At 30.4% G+C, this 20847-nt stretch overlaps 1 protein-coding gene across 1 annotated transcript in view; it reads right to left on the bottom strand.

Moving 5' to 3' along the window:
- Nucleotides 1-20847, bottom strand: part of LOC128642092 (uncharacterized) — a 75895-nt gene that overhangs the window by 36351 nt on the left and 18697 nt on the right. The window contains exons 9-29 of the mRNA XM_053694752.1: nucleotides 20449-20654; nucleotides 16087-16178; nucleotides 15809-15915; nucleotides 14813-15177; nucleotides 13793-13896; nucleotides 13330-13445; nucleotides 12952-13137; nucleotides 12092-12306; nucleotides 11536-11627; nucleotides 9896-9993; nucleotides 8667-8855; nucleotides 7558-7763; nucleotides 6270-6358; nucleotides 6034-6149; nucleotides 4813-4986; nucleotides 4292-4494; nucleotides 3396-3496; nucleotides 1870-1982; nucleotides 1574-1753; nucleotides 982-1184; nucleotides 5-117 (exon numbers count right to left, since the gene is read on the bottom strand). Of these exons, the coding sequence (XP_053550727.1) occupies nucleotides 5-117; nucleotides 982-1184; nucleotides 1574-1753; nucleotides 1870-1982; nucleotides 3396-3496; nucleotides 4292-4494; nucleotides 4813-4986; nucleotides 6034-6149; nucleotides 6270-6358; nucleotides 7558-7763; nucleotides 8667-8855; nucleotides 9896-9993; nucleotides 11536-11627; nucleotides 12092-12306; nucleotides 12952-13137; nucleotides 13330-13445; nucleotides 13793-13896; nucleotides 14813-15177; nucleotides 15809-15915; nucleotides 16087-16178; nucleotides 20449-20654 (3268 nt within the window). The remainder of the gene's footprint in view (nucleotides 1-4; nucleotides 118-981; nucleotides 1185-1573; nucleotides 1754-1869; nucleotides 1983-3395; nucleotides 3497-4291; nucleotides 4495-4812; nucleotides 4987-6033; nucleotides 6150-6269; nucleotides 6359-7557; nucleotides 7764-8666; nucleotides 8856-9895; nucleotides 9994-11535; nucleotides 11628-12091; nucleotides 12307-12951; nucleotides 13138-13329; nucleotides 13446-13792; nucleotides 13897-14812; nucleotides 15178-15808; nucleotides 15916-16086; nucleotides 16179-20448; nucleotides 20655-20847) is intronic.

The following is a 20847-nucleotide window of genomic DNA, read 5'->3' on the forward strand; positions in this document are numbered from 1 at the left end:
TTACCTGATGGAGCAATAATGTTATATTGGTATTTCAAATAAGCCACAATTTTATCATATACAGCCTGTTTGACATCATCAGCAATCACTTTATAAACCTTGCTGAAAGCTGAATATCTGGGGGTGACAAATACAAATAACCAATTAATTAAGGTTCCAAGCATTTATTGTCAGTTAATATTGTTGCAAACACTTCTTTATAATGATTTTGGTATAATTCTATTGCATTATTGTTTCAAATGGGAAGACAATGTATATATACAGTATATATTTATATTTGCAGTTTTTTTTTACAAATAAATTCTACACAACAGTTGTTCCCTAAAGTACAACTTTAGTATTTCTTATGAATAAATTGTTATTTGTACAAAACTATTAGAACATTCATGATGATACATGATAAAAATGATTTATGCTTGGTGCACACATGAGTGGATTAAATTTAAAAAAAGAAAATGATCAATAATTTATTATTAATTAAACTATACAATTAATTACAGAGTTCCAGAAATCCTGTTTGTATTAAAAGCAGCTTAAAGAGAACATTGACACATCTTCTGACCTCCCAGCATGCACTGCATTAGCGTGCCATAGGACAAAATATGGTATAGAAGCAAAGTGTGTCCAGCAGAATGCTTGAAAAATAGATCTGTGCTGACAGAATTCTCAAGGAATAATCCAGACTTGGTAAAATGCACCCAACTGCTTTGTTTTGCAAATAATATATATGCTATTTGTGTTATGATTGCCCTTACTTCTTTTTTAATTTTTGTTAATAAAGTTTTTATTTTATTTTATTTCAAGCACTCTGTTAATATTTACAGATATATTTTTCTTTAGTTATATATCATAAATGTAATAATTAATGTAGTCAACTATATTTTGCCCCTTATGTGAAATATTCCTAATTTCCGAACAGCTATTTAACACGTCTAATATACAGTTCCAAGATTTTTCTTTTGCATAATGAACAGTACTTACATGGCAGAGAATTGACTGCAGGTTAATTCCTGTGGTACCTGTTTGACAGTTTTCACAGTGATACCAGAAAGAAAGTATCTAAAGTAGATATAGAATTTTTTAATATACACCTCTGTGATTTGTTTGAAGTTGATAAACAGGTTGGAAATGAGGAATGTCACAACTTCCTCCTTTACTTCTGCTGTAATACTCTGGAATGTTAACTGAAAAAAATAAATAATACAATTAAACTTCTTTTCATAAAGTACTATATTCAAATTATTTTGATGGTAAGGACTATATTTACAAAAGTTTCATTTTAGCTAAAGTAATATTCAATTACATGGCTGTTAATAAACCCATAGAAAAGATGCTGCATTATGGGTAATCAATTAGGTTAAAACAGTTTGCTTCCATTACATCTGAGCATGTGCAAGAGTTCACAGTAAACACATATGATTCTGTGATTCGCTGTTGTCTGTCACATGGTACAGGGTGCACGGAAATGGAAGAACATTTTAAAATGTGTTAGAAAAAATATCTACTGCTCATTTGAAATTCTGAGTAAGTGTTATTGCCAGATTAAAAAAAAATAAAAATAAATTGGGGTTACCTTTTCAAATTCAGCATTGAAAGTTTCTAGAAAGCTGAAAATTGTTGTGACAGATACTGTGGTAGTTTCGTCTTTAAGACTTTCTAGTACAGTTTTCACTGTGGTGACGTCAGACAAGATATTTGTGCTTGCGATGAATTCTGCTTTTTGAGAGACACTGGAGTCATTAAGGACTGTGAGCTATAGGAAAGAACATAAATAAATATTTATCTGCTTATGTGAATGGAGAAAAAAATCAAACAGATTTTTTTTCTCCTTGTGTGTTATACAGAAAATCAATTGTTTTGCTAACTTACTATATCAAATGTGTTATACACAGTTTTAACTTCCTTATATGATATAAACACAAAGAAACGTCGCCAAATAATTTGAATCCACTGTGTTTGCTCTTGTGTGACGTTGCTGCAACCTAAAAGAGAAAAAGAAAAAAAACATTTATGGTTTGCTAAGATTCATAACTTTATTTGCAACACAAACAATTTTGCTATTCAATGTAATATATGTTGTTAGGATTACTTTATTTGTATAAAACTTAATTAAAAGTGAAAGGTAAAGTAAAGTCGACATTAATTTAGATCATGTAATGTTACCCAACCTTCCAATATACTTCCACTATCTAATTGTTTTGTTCTTTCTGTATTTTGGGTTGAAAAGCATACCTAGGTAGTCTCAGGACGGTGCATGTGTCTTTAACAATATATGTGTAACATTGATACAAACATTGCTTTAAAGCCCGCTGCTATATAATGCTGTAAACACGTGCACATTCCTAGGCCTAGGTAAATTAGTGAAGTTTAAAACAGAAGGATAACACAATTTACTAATAGAAATAAAACTGTAAAATAATTTTAAAATTGTAAACTCTGTCTGGACCATGAAAGTTCAGTTTTGACTCCCATGCCCCCTTAAGAAATAATTTGACAAACACAGTTACATAGTTACATAGTCAAAAGGAACATTTTGTTCAGAAAAAGGTGCCCACCTAGATGTCCTTTTGCCCAAAATGAATACAACTCTAATTGAATTGATTACTGTATTGTGTGTGGGTATGTGTACAAACAGATTGTATCTCATGAACCTTTTCTATTTCTATTGATTCTAACCTATGGGTCAGTTATAATCCTTTAAAAGAAAAATCCTAAATTTTAATTGTGAATTTTGTAGAAAAATCCTTAGCTAGGCATTCCCAAAGAATAGTGATCGACCCCATAATTTTCTGCAAGAGGGAATTGAAATGTACAGTACCAGTAAGTGCTGGATTCTACTAAATACTAGACATGTGCAGCCGCGAAAAATTCGGTTTGGTTTGGTTCGGATTGATTCGGACCGATTCGAATTTCGGTTCGGATCGATTCGAATTTGGAAGAAATCGAATGAATTCGTTTCGGATTAATTCGGATTCGTGTGAAATTCGGTTCAGTTCGATTCGATTTGGTTCGAATCGATTCAGATTTTCGGAATTTCGGCACTGTTAAGTGGGATGTGCTGTGTATTACACTAGTATACTGTACAATACTAGTGTAATACATGGCCATCCAAATCCATCCGAATAAATTCGAATCGATTCGGATTTATTCGGTAGATTCGGCACTGCCGTGATTCGGAAATTCGAATCGATCCGAATTCCGAATTCGACAAAATTCGTCCGAATTTCGATTTGGACCGAACCGAATCGCACATGTCTACTAAATACTCAATACTCAATACTTATTGATTACTGTGTTGTATATGTAAGCAAGCAGATTATAACTATTGTACTTTTTCTCTTTGCTATTGCTTCTGAGTTGTTGTTTTTTAAAGAAGAGATACAAATGTACTGTACCAGTTATTGCTGGCTTCTGTAAAATGCTCAAAATCCATTTAGCAATGGCTCCACGAGTTTCTGCAGACAGTTGGTCATATGCTTTGTTCAGCTGAGATACACTACAATAAATAACATTGCAAGTATATTGAAAAAATAGCTTAATCAATGTCTCTTAAAGGGGCATTAAACACTTTGAGATGATAATATAAAATCATGATCAATCTGATATAGAAAAAAAAACTTTGTAATAAACTTTCATTATTTATTTTGTCCCCTTTTCCTGTAATTCCATTCAGAAATTGTGAGTTTTTCAGTTCCTGTTAGAAATGGAAGTGCAGAACACTGTTATATTCCACACAGCCATTGGCTGCACTTTTTAATGACCTATTTATAACTGTCTCCAATTGGCCACAGCAGATAAAGTAAGCTATGTTACAACTTATTGTTTTATAGACATTTAAACTTTACACTTATTTTGACAATATTTAAACAGTTAATGAAACTTTAAAAAATACGTCTACCTGTTATTCTCAGACTAATCTTTTGTTTTAATGCATCATTCTATCTAGCATTTATTTAGTGTTTAATGTCCCTTTAAGAAGAAGCATTATTTAGTAAAATATTAATGTTTACATTTAAAATTAGGCAATCACAACGGAATATGCACTATAGATTATATATATATCTTAACAGACAATGGATCGATACAAGCATATCTAAAAAGGTGATATATAATATAACAAAGCTTTAAAAATTATTTCTCTTCTACAAAATTTTCCTTTAAAATTTATCGCAATCTTTGTAGACAAATTATATTATAAACATTTCTACTGCAATAGATTATACTCCTCTTCTTAAACTGAAATCTTAATCAAAAGCAAAAATAATAATAATAATTGAAACTTTCCACTCACGCAACAGTCAGTGAGTTGCAGTCTCGGATAGCGATAAGATTCAGCGTCTCATTAGTAAAGAATTTAATAAACAAGATAATTCTCCTTTCAAATAGTTCAATAATGTTTATTTCGGTGTAACTTTGTATGCGTTTAGTGATGATTCTCAGATATCTGAATAAAATAAAACGTGCCACTTCAACATTCTTAATGACTATTGATTCCTAGTGTAGAAAGAAGAAAGCGATATTAGATAAGGAGACTGCAATAAAAAAGTGACATTTAAAAACATACAACTGAATATATTTCTAAGCAAAAAAAACTAAACAAACTATCAAAGATGCTTAAAATAAAGAATATTACAAGATAAAGATAAAAAATAACATTCTAAACGTTATATGGATATCTTATTATCACTTACATGCTGTGGCAAAGGTTAATTGTAATATACAGTATATTAACAGTATAATTACTGTGCTACTTATGTATTGATACAGTAAACAGCTTTAGCTGTGTATACAAGAATAACTCAGTGTTCATACCTTAATTGCAGTTTCTGTGAATTGTCTGAAAATCACATCCACTTCAGTCGCATCAAGTGTTTCAAGGTATGTGAAAAGCTGGGTTGACTGATCCAGACTTTCTAGAGTTTGGGAATATGCAATCGCATCCCCAATCTGAAATGGGGTCAAGATGTTGAGTACTCCTTCTTCATACTACAAGTAAAAGAACAAAAGAAAATTCTTGGTTCCGTAGTTTATGATATTTTACCGTAATTACACCAGAATTCTGCTTAAATTTTTAGTTAAAATTTTTTCGGCCCACTTTTGAAAATCATTACTGCCTCTTTATAGTGTTGTATTTGCCTATACGCCAACGATTAGCAAATCTAATTGAAAAATCTTGTGATTATTTTTATCTCTCTTTATTACGGCTTGTTATAAATGAGTTTACCCACTGCTCTCGTCATGTGCATTTGTTTTTGATACGAATGTGAATTCATTAACAAAACACGGATATTCGTATTGTTTTTACAAAACGAATATCTGAATGAATGCAGAACGAAATTTAAAGATAACGAATGAATAATGATGAATTTGTCAGTATCCATTAGTTTGTTTTAAATATTTAAAAATACCTTCAGTTTGCTGGAGCGTCGCGTAACCCACTCCTCTTCTTCACAGAGTCCCGGCCTTGCTAATTGGAGGCTTAACTCTGCGACTTCCAGGGCCTGCACTAAAGGAGAAGATCCTTTATTGCAGGTCCTGGAAGTCGCCCTGCTAAACCTCCTATTATTACGGCTGGTGCTCTGTGAAAAAGAAGCCTGTTCTCTCAAGCACGCTAAAGGTAAGTATAAAGCTACAGGTGATCTTTTTCACCTGTTGGTTTTGAACATTTACATTTGTTTAACAAAAAATAATGTAAATGTTGTACGAATGTTCAGTATTCGTTTTGTTTTAAAGAAGACAAATACCAAACAGCACGGGCAAGGTTTTTTCTAGGAAACTAAATTCGTTCCGAAAAATTAATCTGAACCAAATTTTTCACCCATGCACATGTCTACACTACAATCACAGTTTGTAGTAGGTTTAATAGCACTAATGTATTTAAAATAGTTATTAGCAACAGACAAACCCACTCGCTAATAAAAAAGGCAAACAATCTGTTTACTGTTTTTTTTCCAGAATCCTGAATTTCTCTTAATTTTGTTTGATTCTCATTTAATAAGGGTACACTGATATACAATTGTGTAAAATACTTACTAAGCTGAAATTCGTAAAGTAAGTCGTGAATTCTTTATAAGTTGATAGCTTAGAGAAATTTGCATAGTATGATTTCACCCAGTCTTTTGTTGTTTCAACTTTTGTACAGTCGTCACCTTACGTGAATAATAGAAGGAAATATTGTTGTTACTCTGTTTTGCTATAAAAACATCTTTAACACTTTCAGAATAATAATAATTGAAGTTTTTAGTAATGAAATATCATTAAACACATACTCTTTTTCCCATTTTTCTGGAAGTTGCTTAAAAATTTATAAACATCGTTTTTGTTGGATTCTTCAAATTTTTTATCTAGGCCTCGAACCCTGTAAAACCATAAAAAAATAGAATTATAATTTTCCATAGAATTCTAAAAACAAGTGCATGCTTGTGAACTCCTATCAGCCTGCCTAGGGCTACTCTTCAACAAAGGATACCAAGAGAATAAAGCAAATGTGATAATTGGAAAGTTTTGAAAAATGGCATGCTCTTCTGAATCATGAATGTTTAATATTCACTTTACTGTCACTATAAGGTACTATGTGGGTTTATATGATATAGTGAATACACATTTAGGGCCAGCTTACAAGTGGTGCACTATTTAGCGCTTGAGCGCTAGCACAAACACCAATAGAACTTTATACAAGTATACACATATAAACACATAACTTCACATGTATACATATATATATATATATATATATATATATATACTGTATATGTAGTTCTGGGTTCCAAGCACTCACTGTACTGGTGAATTGCCTGGGTGCTCTCTATGGTAGATAGGTAGAAGCTTCAAAGAAAGAACACTCACAGGTCTTACTGTACATTGTTTTTATTAGTAATTCATCAACAAAGGTTCAGTCAATGTTTCGGTCCTCACAGGGACCTTTGTCAAGACTGTTTCGTATTCAATGCACGTGGAATATGTTCAGCAGTGGACATATTCCACGTACATTGAATGCGAAACAGTCTTGACAAAGGTCCCTGTGAGGACCGAAACGTCGACTAAACCTTTGTTGATGAATTACTAATAAAAACAATGTACAGTAAGACCTGTAAATGTCTCTTCTTTCTTTGAAGTTTCTATATACTGTATATATATATATATATATATATATATACACACACAGGCATACATACACATATTTAGACATGTATATGTATGTATATAAACATTATAGCCCTTTCCATTTAAATACCTTGTCATATACCATATACCTTTGAATCCTTATACGTTTTTAATACTAATGTGTATAATGTATATCAGATATTCAATATATGAGTGTAACACTTATTTTAATGTATTTATTTTGTGCTTGGTGCAACTCTTTTTATAGCCATAACCCTTTACGGCAGGTTTTCAGTCGCAATAACCTAAAAAGCACAAATTTAGTTTGCGACTTGTAATATAAGCTTAAGTTAGTGCAGTCGCCATAAATTTCAAAATCGCCAATGCACTTGTAATATAGCCCTTACTTAATAATATATACTTAATATATAATAATAATATGACGTTACTTACACATTTTTAAATGATGCGCAGGATGTGGTCAATGGAATTTGTTCTAGAATTGGTTGATTAATGGTATTGATTACAACAGTCAGTCTTTCTTCAAACCAGACACTAAAGTTTTTTTCCGTAAAATTTGAATAACTTTCTGCCAGGTATGAAGTCGTTATATTTAGCATTGTGTATTTCACTTCTTCTGTGAACTTCACATTTGTTGTCTTGGGTAAAAAAAAAACACACACACAATGATATATTAATTAGACCAGTTTACCTTTTATATTTTTATAACCTTCGAAGCTGTTATAGATAAGCAATATTTTGAGTAACACATTCAACTCATGGAATAGACTTTTCTCTGAAATGCATTTGGGGAATATGATCTGCAGTTATGTCTAAATATATCATTCACTGAAAGGCAACGTTAAAGAATTCTTCAAGGAAATTAATTCTGAGTATGCTATAGTAAGTCTATAAGATTTTGAACCTCTGGAAGAAAATTAATTTAGAAGTTTAGACAGTCAAATAATTTAATTTTGGGATTGACAACAAAGAGATGAGTCAGAAACTAAAATGATTAGCCATACAATTATAAGATACTTTTGTATCTCCTATTTAGAATGTTTATCTTTGTTATAAGATTTCTCATTTAGTAACAATACAGTTTTAATACAATTTTATACTGTATTTTTAATATTAGCAATAACAACATATATATATATATATATATATACACACACACACACATTTAAATTTACAATATACATGCACACTTTAACCTTTTAAGGCCATTTAGACGTTCTATTCTGTCCTAACTGCACGAAGCTTTAGTGCCGTTAGGAAGGAAGAGAATGTCCTGAAGCCAACGACTCTTCCAGGATTCGATCGTGGTCTGGAGGGCATGCCTAGCATCATAGGGACGCCCCCCTGACCCGATCCCATCATTGAAATCTCATGATCACGTGCACGATCATGGGATTTCAATTTGTCTTGAAAGGGTTAAAATACAAATTGATCATCAAGCTTTAGAGAGCTAATTAAAATGAATAACTCAAAATGATGGCATTTGTATATAATCATAGTGAATCTAATTCTATTTAATTGAATTAACATTTATTGATTACCTCGGCAGAGACAGTTTTGACTTCATCCCAAAATGTTCCTAGGGTGCTGACAACTTCCTCCTTTGGAACGTCAACAAGATTTGCAAAAATGGTTTCTATGACTGTTACGTTAGTTTGCGCTTGTTCACTGACAAGAACAACTTGCCCAAGTTGATCTGGAGCCAGGACAGACAACACTTCTGGAGCAATCTTTAGCATAGAAAGAAAAAGTATGAGCTATCACTTCATCCAAGCAAACATCTGATGTTATTACGTCAATACAATTATTTTTATTTATAATCAGTCACATGTTCACAGTTGAAGACAATTATGTTCACACCTTCAACATTTTAGCTTCAAGTAAATCTGTTATGTTCAGGGGTAATTTAAATATGCTAAATATTACCACCAACTTAAATGTTTTCCAAACCTACTTTATATTAACTTACATGTATAACCTACTATCCATATGCTTTTATATAAAATGGAATATTGGATCATCAAAAAATTTTATTTTTTTCTTTAGCCTCATCAAAAATATCATTAAATTATGATATTCAGGTGGACTAATTTGTCAAATTCTTAACTAATTAATTAGTCAAAGAATAAAATCCGAGTTATCAATATTAAAAATAAAATTACTCCACACTGTAAGCCTTAGCCAAAGTCTTAAAGGGCAATAAACTAATTTTTATATATGAATTGTATATATCAGCAATTATAGGTACATTTTTTTCATGATTTAGATAGAGAATATAATTTTAAACTATTTCCCACTTTAATTTTATTATCTAATTTGGTATCTGTTGTTGAAGAAGCTGCATTGCACTACTGGGAGCCAGGTGAGCCAATGACATGATGAATATATGTGCAGCCACTAATCAGCAGCTCCTGAGCCTACCTAGGTTACATTTTCAACAAAGGGTACTAAGAGACCTAAACAAATTAGATAATAGAAGTAAATTGGAAAGGTGTTAAAATCACCTGCCCTATTTGAATCTTAAAAGAAAAAATATGGTGTATCATGTCCCTTTATGTACCACAACACATATCCATTGAAAAAGATGTTTATCTTATGCAATAGTGTGGGGGGGGGTGCAAAAATAATTTTTAAGTTTAATTTGAAGAAAGGTGAGCATAGTAAAAAGTGCATAATCATAATTAATACTTTTATTGATAATTATATTTTACTAATGTCCCTTTATTCCATGAAAGTTATATATTCCAAAATATAAAATAGATTTTCTTACCGGATTAAAGTCTGGATTATCTTCTATGATAACACGAATTTTTATAACAAGGCTAAATCGCCGATAGTTATCGGCTAACCAATTTTTGGAATCACATTCTATCACAAAAAAAAAAGAAAGAAAGAAAGAAAATGAAAATTGTACTTGTGAATATTGACTTTTACACCTCAGAGCCACTCTCATATATTGCTTTATTACAAAACACCTTAAAGGGATAATAAACCCAAATTTGGTCTTTCATGATTCAGATAGAGCCGGCAATTTTAGGCAACTTTCTGATTTACTCCTACTATCATTTTTTCTTCGTTCTCTTGCTATCTTTATTTAAAAAGCTGGAATGTAAAGCTTAAGAGATGGACCATTTTAGGTTCAGCACCCTGGATAGCGCTTACTTATTGGTGGCTACGTTTAGCAAACCAATAAGCAAGCGTAACCCAGGTTCTGAACCAAAAATGGTCTGGCTCTTAAGCTTTACATCTTTTTAAATAAAGATAGCAAGAGAACAAAGAAAAATTGATAATAGGAGTACATTTAAGTTGCTTAAAATTGCCGGCTCTATCTGAATTATTAAAGTTTAATTTTGACTAGACTATCCCTTTAAAGAGATAAGGCACTTACAATGTTCTGTCATTTCTATGAAGGAGCACCAGTTTCACATGTTAAAATATTGTTTTTCTTGGAAAAATTTAAGTTGAGTAAACCTGATTCAATTTATAACAAAACTATCAGTAAGTGCATGATTGTGTGCACTGTTTAGCTAAGGAACATACTTTAAAAAAAATCAAAGCTTTGTTATACATTTTTAAGCATTCTGTTTTAGATAGAATAGAGAAACTCTCTAAGTATCATGTCCCCTTAAAGGGATATGAAACCCACATTTTTTTCTTTCATGATTCAGATAGAGCCTTCGATTCATCTTTCTAATTTATTTCTATTACCAATTTTTATTTGTACTCTTGCAGGCCCATTTATCAAGCTCCGTACGGAGCTTGAAGGGCCATGTTTCTGGCGAGTCTTCAGACTCGCCAGAAACACAACTTATGAAGCAGCGGTCTAAAGGAATCGCCGGAAATCAACCCGATCGAATACGATTGACACCTCCCTGCTGGTGGACAGGAATCGCTGGAAATCAACCCGATCGAATACTATTGACACCTCCCTGCTGGCGGCCGATTGGCTGCGAGCCAGCAGGGGGCGGTGTTGCACCAGCAGCTCTTGTGAGTTGCTGGTGCAATGTTAAATGCGGAGAGCGTATTGCTCTCCTCATTTAGCGAGGTCTTGCGGACCGCAGTGTCGGATCAGGTCCGCAAGACCTTTGATAAATTGGGGCCATTGTATCTTTTGTAGAAAAACAGGAACATAAGCTTAGGAGTATGCCCATTTCTGGAGCACTATATAGCAGCAGTTTTGTAAGAATGTTATCCATTTGCAAGAGCAATAGAGGGCAGCACTATTTCCTGCCAGGTAGTGCTCCAGATTCCTACCTAGGTAGCTCTTCATGGGAACGAAGCAAATTTGGTAATAGAAGTAAATTGGAATCTTTTTTTTAAATTGTATGCTCTATCTGAACCAGAAAAAAAATAATTATTCAGGGCTTGATATCCCTTTAAGTAAGCTATACAGACAAAAAAAAAACTTACTTGTAGTCTTTAGGAAGTCTCCAATCCATGAAGCAGTTTCTACTTTGGTTTCTTTAGTCATGTGCTCAAAACCTAAATCAAGCCCTTGAACACTGTAGATAAAACATATTTTAAAAATTCCTTAGCATATAATGTATATAGTGTTTGGACTGAAGATAGTACAAGTATGCTATCATCTTTAAATGGAAATAAATGTAATTAACATATACAATGGATGAATGTGATATTGGTATAGCTCTCAGTTTCGGAATGCCTACACCAATGGTGGCAAACCTTGACATGCTTGTTCGTTTTGCCACCCAGCATGCAATGCTGTCCTACTTTACCCAAGTACTACTTCCTACAAGTGCCAGCTAGAGCACAATCTCTTAACAATTTCCACTTACTTTCCAGGAATATTTAGCAAAACTGATCCTGAATTTTTCATAAATATTAGATAGGAAATGTAGTTGATTTTTGAAATAACATACAGAAAAAAGATAGATGCCAAAGGTAAACCATGAAGCATTAATACAATATATTTAGCGTTTGATATCCAGTTGGTAATAATACTTACACTGTTTGATAGTTAGAGCAGCTGCCATTCAAACTAGGAGTCAGGAATGAGAGTTGTTCCTTGGTGATGCACGGTGAGAATATTGGCAACTTTGCATTGAACCAATCAAACCAATCATCAGATGAGAAAGATGAGAACTGGCTCTTAAGTATATCCCAGATTCCTCCCAGCAATAAGCAACGAACACGTTCGTTCTTTATAATTAATATGTTTCTCTTTGGAATAAAATAATAAAAATTGGAAAATACCATCAAATTCCTGTTCATGTGAGATCAACATTAATACAAACTATTGTAGTTCTATTATCATCACATTTTTCATTTGTTCTCTTTTGCTGAAACATAGCTAATTTAAATGAGAACCTACTGAGATAGGGTCAGGAGTGTTTGTAACAATATAATACATATATTGCTCAAGCTCCGTGCACAATCCTGAGCCTATATAAGTATGCTTTTATGGAAGTAACTAAGTTTAATTTTGACGTCTATATCCCTTTAAAACCCCAAAAGATGTCACTAGTTTGGATTAATTTATCAGAAGAAATTTAAATTACTAGTTTTGAGTATTTGGAACATTTCCTAAATTCTAAAAAACAAATTAAGCAAATTTTCTATTCAATATCAACAAAAATGTTGGTTAAAATAAAAGTAATCACTACTTATGATTTTTTCAGTTTTCATATAGTTTCTGCTAATTAATGAAATCATTAACTATTTAATGAATTAATTAATAGTAATATGTTCTATATCTCTATATATCTATACATTAGCGCTCTCAAGCCTTCTTAAACAGATGCCTATAAAAAAACACACATCTCCATAATATATTTCTTATTTATGATAAATGTCTTAACAACTTACCTTTATCAGGATCACTCTGAGCCGAATCAGGAAGTTTTGCAGGTATGTATAATTTTTAGTTTTTAGATAGGTGATGAAATATCCAATGTTTACTTCCGCATTTTCCTGATTAGTTTCTATTAATATGTTGGATTCAATAATAAGATCTACTATCTGCTCTAGGGTCAGAAGTTCAATAGCTTCGTACTACAGAAATGAAACAAAGAAAGGTAAAAATTATTTATTGTTATCATTGGTGGTTACTATATACATTATTTATAACAATAATTGATTTAAGATCAGTTGCGGATTTTCTAAGGAAATTGACCTGTGTTGTAATTCATGTAAATCATGTCAAATTTTTCATTATAATCTCATTTATAATTGATGGGAACTTACTCCATTGAAAGAGGGGTTCAGTCGAATCATATCAGTATAGTTAAGATAAATACTGAAACCGGCAAAATTAAATTGAAGCCAATTTTTGCTTTGAAGTTTATAGTTGCAGGCAGCACCTGAAAAAAGAAGAGATTAAAAATCAACATAGTTTATTGCATAAAAAGCTTTAACCATTGGGTTCACGTTCTCTGAAAATACAAAGCCATTGGCTAAAAGAATATTTACATCATCAGAAGACTAAACTATTTAAAAAAAAAAAAAAAAGTAAATAAAAATGCCAAAAACGTATCATAAAACTTTATTAATGTTATGCAAATCCTCTTTATTATAAACAAACTTAAAAATGTATTTATATCGTCTTTAACATAACTGCATAAGATACATTATACACAGATTTCATACTGAGGTTGCATTAGGGGGTATTCTGATACCTTAATTATATATGGATCTTAAGCTTTCTTACCTGCTACTGATAGTTCATTATTCAAATAGTTTAATATGTATTTGAACACAGCGCGTTGGTTTTCTGCTGGGATATTGTCATATTGGCCATTTATAGCTTGAACTCTGTTTATAAAAAAATGTTTTTATTATACATAGTTAGAAAATGAGGATGTTTTTAGTGTAAATACAAATAATATTGTATTACTAACTGTTAGGCATTAGAGTTATATATGCTAATGGTGTTACAAGTAACAAATTATTGCAATATATTACAGCTTTAATTCTTCATAAAGGGATAGGAAAGTCAAAATTAAACTAGCATGCTTTAGATAGAGCATGTAATTTTAGGACACGTTTAAATTCACTTCTAGTTTTAAATGTGCTTCATTCTCTTGGTATCCCTTGTTGAAAAAGAATACTCACATATCCTACACTAGTGGAAGCTAGCTGCTGATTGGTGCCTGCACACATTTGTCTCTTTTGATTGGCTAACTAGATGTGTTCGTCTAGCTGCCAGTAGTGCAATGCTGTTCGTTCAGCAAAGGATAACAAGAGAATGAAGCAAATTTGATAATAGAATTTAATTGGAAAGTTTTTTTTTAAATTGTATGTTCTATCCAAATCACAAAAGAAAATGGGGGAGGGGGGGTTCTATCCCTTTAAGTAATATTATGATGTGAGACAAAACTACAGTGTTTTAGAAATATAGTGCTAAACCTTATTTAGTTTATTACAGTATTTAGCTTCTTTTTTTTATCTATAAACATTAATATTTGGGTCAAACACCAATGGGATAATATTTGTTAATTTCAATGTTGACTCTCCTTGCTTCTAGTAAAGTTAAAGGGGTTATAAACTAAAAATGAACAGACATTAAAGGCAACCAAATATTTTTTTATGAATAACTTTTGTAACTTTATGTAACCTAATGTTTTCACCATATATTAACCAGAGTCCTGCTATAGCAAACTAGTTTAGCAAAGATAACAATTATTTATTTATATCATTTGAATAGATTTCAGTTTTTTTTATAACTTACATGATCTGCAAATCAGAACAATCCAGGTTGGAAGGTAAGTGACTCAGGGCTTGCTCATTAATAGCTACCAAAAGAAATCCAATTTTTTGGATGATTTCCTTTAAAGAGGGCTTACATAGCCCTGAGTTACTGGGGCTGTTCAGCTTTACTAAGGTACTGTCCAAAAGGGAGAAAAGCACATCACGTCCAGTGGATTGTGGAAGATTCAGCTGGGACAAACTGTCCAGAAATGCAACAGTGAATAGGATGTCATTCTTGTCCAGAATCTTTTGTATAAATGCAAATTTGGCTGGGTTACTGAATCCGTCGCCCTCAAGACCATATTGTGCCAGCTGAAATGCTGGTAACACTGATAATGCTGAGCTCTAAAAGAGAAACACAAAAGGTTTTATGGGTGCCTACATTGTTGGTAAACTTTCTGTATCATTTTATACATTTTATAAAAAAAACAAAATATTACTTTCTTTTTCCAGATTTTTAACGGTTACAAAAAAAATACATGATTAAAGGGACAGTAAAGTCAAAATTAAACTTCAGTGGATTAGAAAGAGCATGACATTTTAAATACATTTCCAATTTACCTCTGTTATCAATTTTGCTTAGTTCTCTTGGCATCCTTTGTTAAAGAATAGTCTAAGGCGAGGACGTGTGTCTAGCCATATGGTAGCAGTGTTTTCAACATTGTTTATAAAACATAGTTACAAACACTGCGGCCATAGGCTGCTAAAGACGCGTGCACTCTCCTGAGCTCCTATCGGCATACCTAGTTTTACTCTTCAACAAAGGATTTAAAGCGAACAAAAGCAAGTGTGATAATAGAAGTAAACTGGAAATTTGTTTTAAATCACATGCTCTATCTCAATCATGAAAGTTTAATTTTGACTTAACTGTCACTTTAATTTACAAAGTATTTCAGAAGCAGTCAGTTCCAAGTACACCAAAGCTGAAAATGACCCCAATATGTTAGTATACATTAGCTTATAGATGATATCTTACCAGATCTAAGCCACTTGCTGTTGCACTATAAGATGAATAGCTCACATAGTTCCTGAAACCTCTGTAGTAAGTCAGAATAAATTCTGCTGCTGTTGATTTCTTGCAGGCTGACAATAAAACAGAGCTATCAATCATTTTTGTTTTTAAATATATGACTTTTTTTTTTTAAAGGTTATTGGTATTCTATCTATTAGCTGCAGGGTTCAGGGTTGTTTGATTACTGTAATAAACAACAAGGAGACATATATAGCATAAAGAATGAACATTTTGTAACTTACTATTTTGTCTAAGGAATTTAGTAATCCATTGTCCAATTAGTTCATTGACACTTTGCTCAAAGCCGTGAGATGCTACATCCAAGGCTTCCACACTTTAAAAATAAAAATGACCATCAATAAATATTTTAACTGCTTGAGATAGATAGATAGATAGATGATAGATAGCCATACAGATAGATAAATAGATAGCTAGATAGATGATAGACAGATAGATAGAAAGAAAGAAAGATAAATAGATAGATAAATTGATAGATAGATAGATATAGACAGATAGATATAGACAGACAGAAAAATAAATAGACAGACGGATAGATAGATAGATAGATAGATAGATAGATAGATAGATAGATAGATAGACAGACAGACAGATATATAGATAGATGGATAGATAGACAGACAGATAATAAATAGATAGATAGATAGATAGATGGATAGATTAGATAGATAGATAGATAGATAGATAGATAGATAGATAGATAGATAGAAAGACAGACAGATAGATGATAGTTAGATAGATAGATAGATAGATAGATAGATAGATAGATAGATAGATAGAAAGATAGATAGATTAGATATAGATGGATACATTAGATATAGATAGATTAGATATAGATGGATACATTAGATATAGATAGATAGATTAGATATAGATAGATAGATTAGATATAGATGGATACATTAGATATAGATAGATTAGATATAGATGGATACATTAGATATAGATAGATTAGATATAGATGGATACATTAGATATAGATAGATAGATTAGATATAGATGGATACATTAGATATAGATAGATTAGATATATATAGATAGATTAGATATAGATAGATAGATTAGATATAGATGGATACATTAGATATAGATAGATAGATTAGATATAGATGGATACATTAGATATAGATAGATTAGATATAGATGGATACATTAGATATAGATAGATTAGATATAGATGGATACATTACATATAGATAGATTAGATATAGATGGATACATTAGATATAGATAGAGTAGATATAGATGGATACATTAGATATAGATAGATTAGATATAGATAGATACATTAGATATAGATAGATAGATTAGATATAGATGGATACATTAGATATAGATAGATTAGATATAGATGGATACATTAGATATAGATAGATTAGATATAGATGGATACATTAGATATAGATAGATTAGATATAGATGGATACATTAGATATAGATAGATTAGATATAGATGGATACATTAGATATAGATAGATTAGATATAGATTGATACATTAGATATAGATAGATAGATTAGATATAGATGGATACATTAGATATAGATAGATAGATTAGATATAGATGGATAGATTAGATATAGATAGATTAGATATAGATGGATACATTAGATATAGATAGATTAGCTATAGATGGATACATTAGATATAGATAGATTAGATATAGATAGATAGATTAGATATAGATGGATACATTAGATATAGATTAGATATAGATGGATACATTAGATATAGATAGATTAGCTATAGATGGATACATTAGATATAGATAGATTAGATATAGATGGATACATTAGATATAGATAGATTAGATATAGATAGATAGATTAGATATAGATGGATACATTAGATATAGATAGATTAGATATAGATGGATACATTAGATATAGATAGATTAGATATAGATAGATTAGATATAGATGGATACATTAGATATAGATAGATTAGATATAGATGGATACATTAGATATAGATAGATTAGAAATAGATGGATACATTAGATATAGATAGATTAGATATAGATGGATACATTAGATATAGATTAGATATAGATAGATTAGATATAGATGGATACATTAGATATAGATAGATTAGATATAGATTGATACATTAGATATAGATAGATAGATTAGATATAGATGGATACATTAGATATAGATAGATAGATTAGATATAGATGGATAGATTAGATATAGATAGATTAGATATAGATGGATACATTAGATATAGATAGATTAGCTATAGATGGATACATTAGATATAGATAGATTATATATAGATAGATAGATAGATTAGATATAGATGGATACATTAGATATAGATAGATTAGATATAGATGGATACATTAGATATAGATAGATTAGCTATAGATGGATACATTAGATATAGATAGATTAGATATAGATGGATACATTAGATATAGATAGATTAGATATAGATGGATACATTGGATATAGATAGATTAGATATAGATGGATACATTAGATATAGATAGATTAGATATAGATGGATACATTAGATATAGATAGATTAGATATAGATGGATACATTAGATATAGATAGATTAGATATAGATGGATACATTAGATATAGATAGATTAGATATAGATGGGTACATTAGATATAGATAGATTAGATACAGATAGATAGATTAGATATAGATGAATACATTAGATATAGATAGATAGATTAGATATAGATGGATACATTAGATATAGATAGATTAGATATAGATGGATACATTAGATATAGATAGATTAGATATAGATAGATTAGATATAGATGGATACATTAGATATAGATAGATTAGATATAGATGGATACATTAGATATAGATAGATTAGATATAGATGGATACATTAGATATAGATTAGATATAGATAGATAGATTAGATATAGATGGATGCATTAGATATAGATAGATTAGATATAGATTGATACATTAGATATAGATAGATAGATTAGATATAGATGGATACATTAGATATAGATAGATAGATTAGATATAGATAGATTAGATATAGATAGATTAGATATAGATGGATACATTAGATATAGATAGATTAGCTATAGATGGATACATTAGATATAGATAGATTATATATAGATAGATAGATTATATATAGATGGATACATTAGATATAGATAGATTAGATATAGATGGATACATTAGATATAGATAGATTAGCTATAGATGGATACATTAGATATAGATAGATTAGATATAGATGGATACATTAGATATAGATAGATTAGATATAGATAGATAGATTAGATATAGATGGATACATTAGATATAGATAGATTAGATATAGATGGATACATTAGATATAGATTAGATATAGATGGATACATTAGATATAGATAGATTCGATATAGATAGATAGATTAGATATAGATGGATACATTAGATATAGATAGATTAGATATAGATGGATACATTAGATATAGATAGATTAGATATAGATAGATACATTAGATATAGATAGATTAGATATAGATAGATAGATTAGATATAGATGGATAAATTAGATATAGATAGATTAGATATAGATGGATACATTAGATATAGATAGATTAGATATAGATGGATACATTAGATATAGATAGATTAGATATAGATGGATACATTAGATATAGATAGATTAGATATAGATAGATTAGATATAGATGGATACATTAGATATAGATAAATTAGATATAGATGGATACATTAGATATAGATAGATTAGATATAGATAGATAGATTAGATATAGATGGATACATTAGATATAGATATATTAGATATAGATAGATAGATTAGATATAGATGGATACATTAGATATAGATAGATTAGATATAGATAGATAGATTAGATATAGATGGATACATTAGATATAGATACATTAGATATAGATAGATTAGATATAGATACATTAGATATAGATAGATAGATTAGATATAGATGGATACATTAGATATAGATAGATTAGATATAGATGGAAACATTAGATATAGATAGATTAGATATAGATGGATACATTAGATATAGATAGATTAGATATAGATGGAAACATTAGATATAGATAGATTAGATATAGATGGATACATTAGATATAGATAGATTAGATATAGATGGATACATTAGATATAGATAGATTAGATATAGATAGATAGATTAGATATAGATGGATACATTAGATATAGATAGATTAGATATAGATGGATACATTAGATATAGATAGATTCGATATAGATGGATACATTAGATATAGATAGATTAGATATAGATAGATAGATTAGATATAGATGGATACATTAGATATAGATAGATTAGATATAGATGGATACATTAGATATAGATAGATTAGATATAGATAGATAGATTAGATATAGATGGATACATTAGATATAGATAGATTAGATATAGATGGAAACATTAGATATAGATAGATTAGATATAGATGGATACATTAGATATAGATAGATTAGATATAGATGGAAACATTAGATATAGATAGATTGGATATAGATGGATACATTAGATATAGATAGATTAGATATAGATAGATAGATAGATAGATAGATAGATACATTTTGTACTTACATGGCTTGAAATGCTTCACATGTAAGAGGCAGAGAAGCGACACTGTCCAGGATATTACTGTCAATTTGATGCAAAAATAGATAGAGTCTTTCTTGGAACCAGGTGGCCAAAAATCCTGGACTTAATACTGCTGAATCTTTGCGGATGTTTTCCCATACTGCATTTAATAGATACTTTTTAGACGTTTCTGTTATACTGTCACCGGCCTGTAATACATAATGGAAAAATAAAATTAGCATTTCAATTTAAACTTCCCTTCTAAAGAGTAATAATCTATGGAAATATCTATAGGAGCAGCACTCACATTAATGGAAACACATATATAGGAACAAATATTGAGTTAGCTTGTTAAATGGACCGTAAACACTTTGAGCTTTTAATATAAAAACTTTATTTATG

This window comes from Bombina bombina, chromosome 11, assembly GCF_027579735.1.
Source record: "Bombina bombina isolate aBomBom1 chromosome 11, aBomBom1.pri, whole genome shotgun sequence".
NCBI lineage: Eukaryota > Metazoa > Chordata > Amphibia > Anura > Bombinatoridae > Bombina > Bombina bombina.